Source organism: Eublepharis macularius, chromosome 9 (assembly GCF_028583425.1).
Source record: "Eublepharis macularius isolate TG4126 chromosome 9, MPM_Emac_v1.0, whole genome shotgun sequence".
Taxonomy (NCBI): Eukaryota; Metazoa; Chordata; class Lepidosauria; order Squamata; family Eublepharidae; genus Eublepharis; species Eublepharis macularius.
In genome coordinates this window covers 97,891,679-97,906,129 of record NC_072798.1, presented here as the reverse complement: position 1 = coordinate 97,906,129, position 14,451 = coordinate 97,891,679, and the positions used below count along the sequence as shown (strand labels likewise).

Here is a 14,451-nt window from a genome sequence, read left to right as displayed (position 1 = left end):
AGCAACTGTTAGCTGGAATTCGCCTGGTTGCAATCCAAACTGCCATTTTAATCCAGGAGCCTGGTGACATTTAATATCACCAGTAGCCTTATTAAATGGCTATTAAAGATGGCAGAGGCCGGGCCGACTGCTTACACCTGAGCTTTGGTCTTTTCATAGTGTTCGTGTTGTGTCTGGAAGCAACAGTTACGCAAAATGCAAAACCCTAACAGAGACCCAGCATAGGGAAAACATAACTCTCCAATATTATTTCAACTCCCCAGATTGCCAATTTATTTTTGGGTAGGTGCTATTTATTTAATTGGCAAGTACATGAGCTATAAACAAAATAAATGGCACTATAGAAGACAAAGATGGCAGATGAGTCAGTGCAATGTGACAGCTGCATGATTAGACTACAGCACAGGTGACTAAGAACAGTTCAAAACATTGAATGGGCTATAATTTTGATTCTGGCAAAGGGCCGTCCACTGGAAGTACCAGTCACACTTTCATTTTTATTACATGCACATGACCTTAAATAGAACAGCTTTCCACATTAGGGCACTTTAATGTACCACATGTATAGTTTACACATGCACACATAGGCCATAATGCTTTCTAGCTTATGTACAGCTCCAACACAGGGAAGGAATGGCATGCCAGGCCTTCCTAGAGGATTCTCTCAGACTGTCCACTTCATCCAACATGGTTGCATGAGTTAAAGGTCTTTATTCCGATAAAACTCCCTAGAAGTGATCTGTTACCTAGAGATTGCCCAGAATGCTGAAGTACAGTCTTCCCCGAGAGGTATACTCCAGTTCCCCTCCCCCAGTCCAAACAGTCAGTTGAAGTCAGTGTTACCAAATCAAGGCCACTGTTAGGAATGGAAGAGCCATGTACATTGGTATGTCCTTCCATAATGATTTCCTCTTCACAGCATCTGAAGAAGTGAGCTCTGACTTAGGAAAGCTCATGAAGAAATAAATGGTATTAATCTTTAATGTAACCCCGGACTTCTGTTCTATCTCCATTCAGCCTCACCTCTTACCCAACTGCAATGTAATCCAATTCCGAGGGCCAAGCCATAGGGGCACAGGAAGTTCCATGAATCCCAGAGCTCAATAATCAGGCCTGAAGGGGCCTGAGACACTTACTTGGGGGAGGGGGGGGGAATGCAACACCCTGTGTTCGACTCATGAGGCCACCACAGGAAGCGGTGGAGGTATTAATTTAAGGGAAAAAACAGATTTAATAATGTGTGTGAGAAATTTCCTTTGCCAAACATTTCAGTCTGCACTAGCACTCACTGACTTTTTTCTCCCTCACTCGGCTAAATTCTTGGAATGATTTCGAAGAACATGTTTATTTTTTAAATGGAATCCATGGCAAGGTAACCTCTGGTATCTAAAGTGTGTGTAATAAAGGGTTATAGCTGAAGTCTGTTTCCTTAGAAGGCCTTTCTGAATTGTGACACGTTTTTCATTTACCACAGCATTGTCTTTTTATGGAAAGAGCCAGGCCCCAAATGCATAAACTTGTGTTGGGTTTTAAATAGGAAATAGACTTCCAGGTGAAAATGAAATGTGCTGGCACAAGTTTAGTCAGTGTTCTGTGCACCGTGAGCCGTTGCACCTTGTTTCTATAATGGGGAAGCAAATCTTATACCCAAGGTGGACAAAAGGTTGCCTTTGTTTCACATTCAGTGACAAGGCTGTGCTTCGATAAACATTCTGTAGAAGGAAGAAATGGTTTTGAGTATTTTGCCTGCAAGCGGATTGCTAGTATGACCTCCTGTGAGGATAGCCCATTACCAAACCGTTCACACTCTTGGGCCATTTCCACATGTCCTAAAGGGGATGGCCCACTCACCGAATGCTGCCGGCTTTCCCCCTTCGCGCCACACGTCTCTGATTTCAAAATGGTTGCAGAGTGTTTGCCAACCATTTTTTAGCCTTTTCTTCTGTGACTGCACTTTCTCCAGTCTTTTCTTTTGGCACGGTTTGATGGAGTCTTTTTCTTCATTCTTGGGCATGTGAATGGTAAAAGTGCTCTGAGGAAACCTCCGATCTCTGTCCGGCTCCTCCCCCAAGCTCTCAGCATGCGATCACACATAGCAGAGCTAAAAAAAATATATGAAAGGAGGCGGGCAACAATGATGAAAGTCCCCACCCTCCCCTCCAAACTTGCTTTTTCTAGGAGCTGCTGAGGCTGCCTGCCACCACAAAGCACAAGGTAAGCGCTTTTGGGGAGTGTGTGTGGATGCTGAGTGTTCAGCAAAACTCACACAATAAGCGGGACAAGGGCAGGAAAGAGCAGCTGTGTGGAAACGGCCTTGGGATGTGAGTAATTTCAACAGAAAACTCCTAGCTGAGGAAAAGATGCCTAAATCAAGTACTTTCCCCACAAATGATTATAGTTCAAGCAGAGGCAGTAAGGAAGCAATCCTAATTTTGTCTGCTCTGAAATGTCTGGTTTCATTCAATGGGGCTTACTCCCAGGAAAACATTCTTAGAATGTGCAATCCTAAACAGAGCTACGCACTTCCAAGTCCTTTGAAGTCAACAGGTTTAGGTGTTAAACCCTACATAGGGTTGCACCCTGTGTTATGCCTATAACTTTTCCAGTTTCATTTTACAACAACCTTGTCCAAGTCCCATTTGAGTTAACGTCTTCAATATGATTCTGTTTTGCTTTGCCTCTGTGCTTTAAAGCCAGATGCTGACAATAGCCGGGTTATTTTTTTTTTTTTTTTTGGAGGATGACTGCAAATAAGATTAGAAACATAAGAATGAAAGTTTTGGATTCTCCACTGTGTAGCATGACCTTGAATTTTTATTTCAGGAAACAGATGTTTAGAGTTGTTGTTTTAAACTAATTTTTGTATTGCTTGTGGTTTTTAAAGAATTGGATGAAAACTTTTGTTCGACGTTCTGTGACCATAATGGGAATTTTAAAAGATCTGTCTTAGGAAAAAGAGCTATAAAGTATTGTAGCAAGCAAGCAAAACCTTTATTAGGCATTAGTTACAATCAGTAATTAAAAAGGGTCCAATTACTACATAACTAAGTAGCACAGCATCAAGAATGGCAATAATAAACAATCAGCAAACTTTTAAAAGAGCGGGAAAAGTTATCGAAGCTCATTCACAATCAACTCACCGTGTCTCATAACAGCTAGAAGATGCCTAGCAACTTGACTGGTCATGTATGGGTTCCAGTCAGATAAAAGACACGAGGCTGATTGCTCATCACCAGGGCTTTTTTTCAGTAGGAACGCTGTGGAATGGAGTTCTGGAACCTCTTGAAAACGGTCACATGGCTGGTGGCCCTGCCCCCTGATCTCCAGACAGAGGGGAGTTTAGATTGCGGTGCAGAGGGCCATCTCAACTCCCCTCTGTCTGGAGATCAGGGGGCGGGGCCACCAGCCATGTGATCATTTTCGCCGAGGGCAACCCACTGAGTTCCACCACCTCTTTTCCAAAAAAAAAGCCCTGCTCATCACAGTTACCCCTGAAGTTATGTAAGAGAGTTCTTCAATTCAATATAAAAATTACAATATAACAGAACATAAGATATTCAGGAACTCCAGCCCTGCACAGACAGAATCTTTTCTGATGGGAAGTTCTCAAAAATCTACCATGAAGAATAGCTAAAGGCAAAACATTAAACCTTGCAAGCATAAAGCTCTCTGGATTAGTGGGGATTTAAGGTAAAGTGAGTAAGCAGCTAGAACCCATAATTTGGCCCTGTACCATTAACAATAGGGAACACGTTCTATTTGCTAATGAACACAAAACTTGTCTCTCAACATCCAACCATCTCTGATGCAGCAATCTAAAGGCTTGTTGTTTCACCAATATAAGAAGCAAATTAAGAGAAATGCCAATTGAATTAATTTTGCACAAAATTAAATGTGACTGTTTACTTGAAAAAGGAGTCAGATAACATGATATGCACATAGCTAGGGTGTGGGTGGGGTGCATGCAAGTCAGAGTTGACTTATGGTGACCCCTGGTAGGGTTTTCATGGCAAGAGACTAACAGAGGTAGTTTGCCATTGCCTGTCTCTGCAACCCTGGTTTTCGTTGGAAGTCTCCCATCCAATTTACTAAGGTCAACCCTGCTTAGCTTCTGAGAACTGATGAGATCAGGCTCACCTGGGCTATCCAGGTCAGGCTCTTTCCAAAAAGCCCAGTCTAGTTTCTAAACACATGACCTGTGTATCTTAAAGAGTTTGGAACACCCAAAGTACAACACAAAAAAGAAGCTTGAATCTTCTTAACAAGCTGATAGAGAGCACTAACCCTAAAAGCCATAGAATGTGGCTTTTAATTCACATTTCATCCTGGATAATAAAGTGAGCCAGAAGGAGCCCTTTTTGAAACTGAAAGGATTTATGTTTAGTTCATAAATTGTAAGAGTTTCCATTAGTCAAGATTAATTAAAATCATGTGGATAAACTAATAATACTGTGCCACACATCTGTGTGATTCAGAGTATACCAAACTGGATGTGACGCGAGAGACCTGTTTTGAAGATTCTGTACATACAGAGGATGGCTTTTGAATATAATTTTGCCCCCAAGCAATGATGCCTACCTCACATGGTTGTAATGTGATGTGCACTAATGTAATGTGCACAGACTGATATTTCAAATAGTAATAATAAATAAATATAATCAACTTCCCTCTGTTGAGGAAGAATTTTTTTCTCCTGTGAATAAGGCAGTAGCATGTTCAAATTAAATCAGCTATTGTGGTTTAGTGAATTTTAGCTACTTTCAAAAGGTTTGCCCTAGATAGGGTTAACTGCAAACAAAAACAGTTATCAGTTTCAATCTGTTGGATCAATCTGATGCAGGGATTTAAATCTTTTCCAGATAAAAAAGTTCACTGAATCAAGGCTGTTTAAGAGAAATGCTGTGGAATTGTAAAAACAGTCTCTGCCAGGTCTCCTTTGATTGTGGAGGTTCAAGGATGTTGACTTTTAAGATAGCAGGAAATTCTTGAAGAAATGCTTTAGGGATTCCAAGGAGCCCTGGGTCTGTCTCTGTTGTCCACCCTCTTCCGCTGGAATCAGAATGCAAGTTATAAATCTAGAAGAGAATACAGAATTGGTTTCTTTTGATGCATCCTATATTAGTCTACTCAATGTAATGAATAGATTTATTTAATACTAGCTTGATGCCCGTGCCTTGCTATGGTATTTAAGTACTTTAAATCCAGTTATAATACTTATGGGTATGTAACATTTTTTGGTTTGTGGTTTGTTTGTTTCAGTTGGTTTTGTAGTATAATAGTATAGTACCCGAGCTTCACAAAGGTGTTTGAATAAAGCAAAGCGTGTTGATGCCAAAAACTAATGAAGTGAATTTTGAAATGTAACATTTATTGAAGAGATTTTAAAAGGAAAAGACTGTAGTGCAATAAATAAAGTGAAAAATGCGTACAACGTTTTTTTTTTTCTACTGAAGGACCTCTTTGTAGACCTCATTGGTGGTTTTCCCCTCAGGTGCTGGGATCACCAGGCTGCTGGGTGAGCTCACTCTGCAGCAGGCCACATAGAACTGCCCGTGTGAGAAGCAGTCCTCCCTCAAGCCAATTCCTGCCACCTTCAGTATCTGCCCCTGGGACTTGCTGATCGTCATAGCAAAGCAGGCCTAGAGGGGGAACTGGAGTCTCTTGAATTTGAAGGGGTTCTCTGGTGGTATGCGTGGTATACATAGTATGAACACTGACTCCCCCCCTCCCGAGCTCTGCTGGTGAACAATGTGGCCTCGATGATATTCTTGTGGAGGCTTTCACTCGCAGTCTGGTGCCATTGCAGAGTTTGGGTGGGCTGAGGTTCTGCAGCAGCATCACTGGAGCCCCCACTTTGAGGAGAAGCTTGTGGGCTGGGAAGCCAGGAGGGTAGAGTGAGTTGAGGAATTCCACAGGGTAGTGGACCGCATCATCCATTTGCACCACTGAGTCTACAGATCTGTACTCCATTTTGAGTGAGTTGAGTTTCATTAATGTTGGCAGCCTTGTCGATCTTGGGGGTCGGAATGGCATGCTTGAACAGCCAGTACATGGACTTCTCCGTGATAGTGATGATATCAGGGTATATCGTGGCTGTTAGGTCTGCTAGGGTTGTCACTACTGTGCCCGGGCCTGCAGGGATGGTCACCTTTACTTTGGGCTTGGGATATGCTCTGTCCCCTATTTTTAGTAGGAGTTCAGAGAATTCCCCAGCGGACACCTTGCCTCTCAAGTGGACCTTCATATTCTTTCTTAGTGAGAGTTTCCTGATGAGGGGCCACAGATACGATGCCTTGACACACACGGTAACCTTGTCAGCGTGAGTTCCCCTTTGGGACTACTGGCAGAGTCTGCCAAAAGTCTCAAGCCAGCAGCACTGTGACTCCCCCTATCACTCTCTCGTTGCCCCTGACATCTTTGAGAGTTATGTTCAGTGCCTCAAAACACCCCTTAAGTGTCATGGTGCTCTCATCCCAAACAATGAGCGTACAATTCCACAGCACTTGGGCCATGTTGCTTTGTTTTGAGATGCTGAACAGGGGTGTTCCTGCATGGATGAGGTTAAGAGGCAACTTGAAGGTAGTGAAGGATCATATGCGATGCCTGAGTAAGCCTTGACCTTCAATGGAAGTGAGCGCCTCTCTAGTTGTGTTCCAAGATTGCTTTGCTCATAGAGAGACTCTGCCACTCTGTGCACCTTGGCGTGATCTTGCTGGTACTTGGCCACTGCTGCTCAGTGCACCACAGGAGTAGGACATCCATATTTCCTTGCCTCATCTCTAAGTTGCTTTCTCTTTTTCACGTTGGTGTGTCTTGCGTGGCATCTGCCAGAAGGCTTCTTGGCGGCACTAAGAGGTGATGGCTGCAAGAGGTGTGAGGTGGAGTTAGACTGAGGGAGGGATGGTGTGGTGGGCACTTCGACAGGTTCATGTGAAAGGTTCACACTGAAATGGCCCCTAGAAAGATTGTGTACCATCTCCCCATACTGACTTTTATATAAAATCCCTATTCGGGAGTCTTGTACTGTCTTTCTTCAACTGTCTGCAGTTTCCTTTACCTGATTTTTACCTCAGAACACAGAGTTCCACCAATCAGCCCGCATATGCAAATGACCTCAGGGCAGAGTGGCTGAGTTAGTGGGGGGGGGGGAGGGGAATAAGCAGCCTCCCAACCACACAGGGAAGCTGTGGAAAACACATTTTACCCCTTTTTACCCCATTAGGGGGCGAATTTCTTAAAATCCCCTCTTAGTGAGCCCCTACATCACAAAAGGAATGTCTTGCCCAAATTTCACGTTTCTAGGTCCAGGGGTTTGGGCTGGACATTGATGAGTCAGTCAGGACATTTGTCTTTATATAGATAGATTTACAGACTGAATATGGAGTTCAGAACCCCATATGAAAATAATTTCAGCGCTGACCATTTTTATTGTAAGCAATCTCTGCAAAGTGTCCAAATTAAGGCAATAGTTTTAATATTATTTTTGATGTTAGAATACATTACATATATTAAAAGGCAAAATACATGTGTATATTGCAGGCATGCAAGTGGCTAGAAAGAAGGCCTCTGGAACACTATGGGGTCGTGCCACTTCCATGCATTGATTATACTCAAAATCTCCTTTTGTATCGAGCTTCTTGAGCTGCTCGAGAAGAAGGGAAACTTAATTTGGGGAGGCATAATTGGGAGCAGCCAGGGATAAAGGGAACCTGGGGGGGGGCTGATTTCCCATTCTATATCAGTTTCCCTGCACTGCTTTTTGCCCTCACAAACTCACATTGTGGGGGGGAGACCATTTGAGAGACAATTTAGAGTGGAAAATAGTTTGTGAGGAAAGGGTTAACTCCACATATCATCCTTCGTTGCCCTCTCTTGAAGCTGCTTTTGATTTTAGAAGGCAAAGTTGCACACATCTGTGTATAATGTGTAATCTAGTGCTTTGTGGGGCCGTTGGCAAGAAAGTGGCTCTCACAGTCTGCTGCATCTGTTATCCACTAACACCAACCAGCATGGATTGCCTGAATCTCGAGATAGGTTTGGTGATCATTTTATTTTAGGATCTAGCTTTCTGTTTGCACAGTGGACTGGTTTAGGCAAAGCTCATGTTTTATAATCACAGACTATTCATAGCCTTGATTGAAAATAAACATTACATCGAATCACATTTATCTTCCCAAAATTTATTCTGCTGGCACTCAGTAGAGAATGAGTCATGGTATGATGTCATAGAGGAAACCACAGAAAGCAATACATATATTTTAAAAGCATCTTGATTTCTTCTAATAAAGCCCTCTGTAGAATATTTTCATGAAGGTCAAGCAAAAGGCCCCTTAATGACAATGAGTTAGATTAATGGAGTGTATATGTTTTGATTTTTCAGGACATCTGAATCAAAGGAAGGAAAAAGAAAAGCGTATTAAAGCAGACACACAAAATGGCACAGTTCATGTGAAAAGCCAAACATGGTTCCAGTCTGTAAAACTGAAGGCTCCATTTTAAATGTTATTTATCTAAGCGAATCGGGGAACCACAAATAAAGATTATGTTACTTGTAAAGATTACAGTTATGTGGATGCTGCATTGAGTGAATATATGGAGCCTTAAGAAGCTTGCCAGCCCTCCACCTGCCGCCCTCCGGCCCCACTCACCGGTCTAGTAAGGCATTTTCCAGCACGATGGGGGCGCGTAGGAGCTCGTGTGTATTCTGAGGGGTGAGTGAGTACGCCACTGCTCACACAGCCACCTGCCCCCAGCGCTGGCCCCTGGTGGACCTGGCAAGCTGGCCAATGGCTGTTCTTAGTTTGCTGTGTGTGTGTTTCTGGTGTCTATGGCTACAAACTATAGCACGCTCAGGAATTATGATAAACAATGAGCTTTCCTAATTGTGCTCTTGACTATTTTGAACGATGTATTCCCCTTAACCAACCCTGTGGACTGAAAGCCAAACACGTGTAAACAGCTTTCCATTTTCCTTTTCAGCTAGTGCACTGTTGAGAATTCCCCTTGGTTGCAAACTGGTCAAGAAGGAAGTGGAAGTTTCTAATTTTCCATACATTGTCCCAGTGTGCCCTGATTAAAAAGAGAATGGCAAGACCCCAAGTCATGCCCAGAAGGAGCAAGGATATCATGCAGACCTTCCCCTTTAATTTGGGGGCTTCCTGTTTTCCATGAGGGAAAAATCCTTGTGTGGAAGCTGCCTAAATCATAAGCGACTGAACGTCGGTCACATACACAGTGCTTCCAGCTGCTATGTTTTTGGCTCTCCTTTGTATCCATTATCTAACCACCAGGGTCCTGATTTCACACAAGTAGGTGTTCAGTCATCTGAAGGCAAGAATTTAATTCTGTATTATGCATAGCTGGTCCACTATTCTATCATCATCACGTGGCAGATTCCTTTGGAGACTGAACAATTTCAGATTATACAGGGAGAAAGAAGTGATGTCTCCAACTTATAAGAATTTGCTGCCTGCAAAAAAGTAGATCTCGAAAAGTAAAGATTAGTCTAGATACTTTTTTCCTGGTACGTTCCCTAAATACAGGAAGTCTTTTACAATGTGGAAAACAGTTTTTTTAATTATTTGCTTTCAATATGAAGCCATAGTGTTCAGCAAGACAAACACTGAATCTGTGTAACTCGCTTCTACAAAACACAGAACCATAAAGTTGAAAGGAGCCAGAGAATAATCATGGCTGGTTAGTGCCTCCAGCCATTTATCCATATGATACAGATTACTGTTGGGGGGCCGAATGGCTTGGCATTTAAGCGATTGCCGCGTGGCAAGACACACTTGATGTCTGAAATACATTTTGTCTTGTTAAAAACTGGTTCTTTAGATACAGTGGCACCAGGGGAATTCTGAACACACTCCATGATATGTTTTCAAAATGATTTAATAAAAACCTCAGAATCATTTTCTAACAATTTTATTGCAGTAAAATCCAGATAAATGTTTGCTGTAGACAAATATTATTCACTACTGGTAGACAAAATAGGTTCTTTGTTGACTGATCGTTCAGGTAGAATCTATTCAAAAGTATTACTTTTACTACATTGCAATTACAATATTTTCCAGGAAAAGTGGTAATAACCTATTACATTTTAAAAACTTATTTATAAGAAAATGTATCAGTATATTGTAATAATATACTGTAATAAATTGTAATAAAACAAAAAATAATTGGTGCCTTTTAGTGTTCATTCCTTACGTTCTGTAAGTTGTGTTTCACCTTCTGATCTAATGTCGAGATTTTTCTCCCGTGTTGAGCTTTTTTTCTGTTTTTTTGGAATGTATATCTGACTGCCAGTATCATAACCAAACCACTGAGGAGGGCTGTCATTATTATATTCATATTTCTGGAGCCTTGAAGTATATTTGGAAACTGCTTGCCTGAAATAAACAAAAAGTAAGCCGGCTTATTAAGGGATCTCTTCAACCGTGTAAATGCAGTATCAAATCATATCAAAAAGATTAAACTCACTGTTGTTTGTCACCTGCCTCTCTGCACCCTTCACCCATCCCCACTGCTGCTGTGGCATAGATTATTCACACACACTCTTAAGTGTACACCATAAATATGTCAGACATAAGCATTTGGTGGGGGAGCAGATCTAGGCGAGACTGCTGCCCTGGTGTTAAGGCAGAAGGTGTGCAAGTTGGGTGATTGAGGGTTGGGCATATGATCAAGAAAGAGGGGGGAAAGTCACAAGAAGCCCAGAGGCAGGAAAAGGCAATATGTAGGTAAAGAAGAAGCCAAAGGAAAAAGTGGTAGAAAAGGCAGAGCAAACTAAGAGCCAAACTACAAGTGACGCCTTACACAGGTTGGACACTTGTCAGCTTCCCTCAAGTTTTGATGGGAAATGTAGGCGCCCTGGTTTTACAGCTTGGCTCTCCATTACAGCTGCAAGACCAGGATGCCTACATTTCCCATCAACACTTGAGGGAAGCCGACTAGTGTCCAACCTGTGTAAGACGTCACTTGTAGTTTGGCTCTGAGATGATGGAAAGAGGAAGGGAGAACATTTCTCAGGATGTCACAATGGCAGAGGATGTATGTTGTGGACCAGAAACAAGGGCAAGAGACAGAAGTGCTGAGCAAACACAGATGCTGTTAAGTGCAAGGTGAGTAGGAAGGCCATCTAGTGAACAAGATCTGCGTCATTAGCAGGAAGAGATATGGGGGGCGGGGGGAATCTGAATATTATATGTCAAAGAAACCTTTTTGCTGAAGGTCTCTAATGTATTGTCGAAGGCTTTCACGGCCGGAGAACAATGGTTGTTGTGGGTTTTCCGGGCTGTATTGCCGTGGTCTTGGGATTGTAGTTCCTGTAGTTCCTGTAGTTTCGCCAGCAGCTGTGGCTGGCATCTTCAGAGGTGTAGCACCTAAAGACAGAGATCTCTCAGTGTCACAGAGATCTCTCAGGGTCTGTGACACAGAGATCTCTGTCTAGGTGCTACACCTCTGAAGATGCCAGCCACAGCTGCTGGCGAAACGTCAGGAACTACAATCCCAAGACCACGGCAATACAGCCCGGAAAACCCACAACAACCATTGTCTCTAGTGTAATTTGTGAGCATATATATTTTCAGGAAGTTTTGGGGTTTCAATCTAGATATCTCTGTTGGAAGGCAAACAGCAGCGGGGTCTTATTCCCATCATGCCCCACTTAGGGGATTTGTAGAAGCATCCTGGAGGCCATGGTTGAAAAGCCACATTCACTGCAGCTGACTCTGCTTGATAGTTGACTAAGAACATCTTTCTTTCTTCCTCCCTCCCTCCCTCCCTTCCCTTCACACAACAGCTGTTTTCTGCTCCCTTTACTGATTAATGTTGGAGTATTTGGAAATACTAGCTCTGAGGCTTTATTGTGAATATGATGTAGATATTTTTACTAGTTTTATATGGTGATCCTTTTTTTAAAAAAGGGGCTTATATAGGAACATCTTGCCTGGTAATAAGTGGGCAATACAGCATTTTAAGAATTCGGAGCTGCAAGCAGCCTTTCCAGAGGGACTTCAGTGCTTTGTCAGTAATCTGTATGCAGCCTGAGATATCCAAGTAGTGAAGGTAAGTGCAGGCTGCTGCCAAATATTGCACGCCTACATCAGTTACCTGTAAGTCAAGCAAAAGCAATACTTATTGAAAAGTTAAAGGATTATTAGAAACGGACAAACTGTAAAGTACGTAAAGAGATACTTCAAAAGTGAGGCTCACAGAATTAACGCGGGAAAAAAAGGCTACACATTTGCATGCTTGCTTTAAATGCTGGAATTATTTTGGTGCGACTTAATACTGATCTAGGTAGTGCCAAATACATTTGCTGCCTTTTACTACAAGAAAAAAAAGGTTATAGTAGTGCCTTATAGTGGGTCTCTCCAGTATCTCTCATGGGGACATACAATCGTATTCTCAAATAATTCATAGGTTGAGGTCTATGTTTATTGAAGGCTTTATATACAGCTGATATAATAGTGACCTGTAAGAATATTACTGTATTGTTTTGTCAATAAGTAATTCGTTCCGTATTGTTTTAGACCTCTTTAAACAGTTGCAAAATCTTCCACTTGGTGACATAACTCTTACTCATGCTCGACTTTTCCAAGTCATTTTAAAAAGTCATTAATCACAACTATTTTGTGAAGGACAAAGACAATTTAATTTAGTTAATTAAAACAACAGAGAAAACTGGTTCCAGAACCCATCAGAGTTATATTCAAAGATCATGTTTGAACAAGAAATTTTGGTTTATGATGCAGGTTGATAAATGTAGTCATGTATGAAGGGATGGATGATATACAGGTATGGAAAAAGTTATCTCTGTCCAGATTGTTATCTTTAGCTTTTTTAGTTTCCATTCCTATTAGTATGAAAGTGTAACCAACAAAATATCATTGCTGGCTAATCAAGAGCTCATCATCACCTTTCATTTTTAGCCTTATAAGTTCCCCCAAGATAAGGGGGGGGGGGTTTAGTGGGAAAATATGAGGGGGAGAGTTTAAAAGAAAAAAAACCTCTCTACCACACTAGACTGTGGAACTACATGAAACATGTAATTCCGTCTATAGTTACAATGAAGTTACTACGGCTAATAAATGGAATTATATATATGGGAATTAAATATGCGTGACAGATCACACAAAGATCTTTCACAATAGAAATCTATCAGTCTCTGCACATGGACAAAGTTGAACCACGGCCTTCAACCCATGCTGCTCTTTGGCCGAGACCGCGGCTAGTGTTCCTTCAAAGTGCTGTGCACATCTTTCTTTTCTTTACATACACGTTGAGAGGAGCCACCGGACAACTAGGTGAGGTCACTCAACGGTCGAGAGGATTCCTCTGTGGCTCTGACCCTCGGCTTGTTCCTGACTACCACACACCTCCCGGTGTCCAGCTTGTGTTTCCTGTTCCCGGGTCCCTGTCCCTCAAGGTCCTGGCCTTGATACTGGTGGAGTCTTAGCTCTGGCTGCCCCTCTTGATGTTCTGTGACTCTGGCTTCCTGGCTTGGATCCATGTGGTGGAGGAGACATGCGCCCCCAGCAGCCTGCCTTTTGCCCCAAAACTCCACTCTGGCAGAACCTTGCGAGCAAAATGAGCCACAGGGTTGGAGACTGCAGCCACAAGGGAAATTCAAATAACATTTTCTTTCCCCTGCAAATGCAGCAGAGCAGTTTTAGAACAAATGACATACTCCTTTGGGGACGGCAGGGCAAGGAAAGATCCCCGCCAGCTCCTTTCATGAACTGTTCTGGTGGATCCAGCCTATCACGTGCTCGCTGTTTCATAGGTCCCATGCTGCTGCCTGGAGTTTAAAGGTGGGCCCTGGTCCTGGAAAGGCTGAAGACCCTTATGGAGCATAAGAAATCTTGGCTCAACCTACTTCAGAATAAATGAGTTCAGTGTTGTACCACTAAGGCTTTAGCAAATCAAAGAAACACTGGCTGATTTTAATGGCGAGGGAATGCTATGCCTCCACCAGCAGAATTTACATCAGTCTCCCCTCAAAGCCAAAGTGGAGACTCCAGATGGTGCAGAATTCCTCAGCTTGGCTATTATCAGGAGCCAGGCGGACCATGCGTGTTATTCCCATTCGCCGACCATTCCGTGGGCTACCCATCAGGTATCGGGCTCGGTTCAAGATTTTGGCTATCACCATCATGACTTTGTTCCCTTAGATCTGCAGGACTGCCTCTCCCTCTATGCCCCCTCGCAAACGCAGCACTCCTCTGAGCAGAGCCTTCTGCAGGGGTCGTCCTGCAAACAAGCAAGATCAACAAGTGCTGCTTATATGTATTCTCTGTGGCAGCCTCCGCCTTGGGGAATGGCCTGCCAGAGGAGGTCAGGAAGGTTTCCGCTCTCCTGGCATTCCACAAACTGTGCAGAACAGGATTATTCAGGAAGGCCTTTTTACATAAGCAACGGGGTTATACCTATGGTTAAAAAGCTGTC

The 14,451-nt window shown here is 42.8% G+C and overlaps 2 protein-coding genes across 3 annotated transcripts in view; one reads left to right on the top strand and one right to left on the bottom strand.

Annotated features, from left to right (window-relative positions):
- FAM185A (family with sequence similarity 185 member A) overlaps window positions 1-10,186 on the top strand; it is a 59,734-nt gene extending 49,548 nt beyond the window's left edge. For both annotated transcript variants that reach the window (XM_054988308.1, XM_054988307.1), the window contains one exon: window positions 8,381-10,186. In XM_054988308.1, the coding sequence (XP_054844283.1) occupies window positions 8,381-8,499 (119 nt within the window). In that variant the 3' untranslated portion in view covers window positions 8,500-10,186. The remainder of the gene's footprint in view (window positions 1-8,380) is intronic.
- A 2-nt stretch (window positions 10,187-10,188) lies between these two features.
- The window catches only part of FBXL13 (F-box and leucine rich repeat protein 13), a 174,046-nt gene continuing 169,783 nt past the window's right edge, over window positions 10,189-14,451 (bottom strand). Inside the window, 3 exon segments of the mRNA XM_054987798.1 lie at window positions 10,189-10,266; window positions 10,268-10,391; window positions 11,951-12,114. Coding sequence (XP_054843773.1) covers window positions 10,192-10,266; window positions 10,268-10,391; window positions 11,951-12,114 — 363 coding nt within the window. The 3' untranslated portion in view covers window positions 10,189-10,191.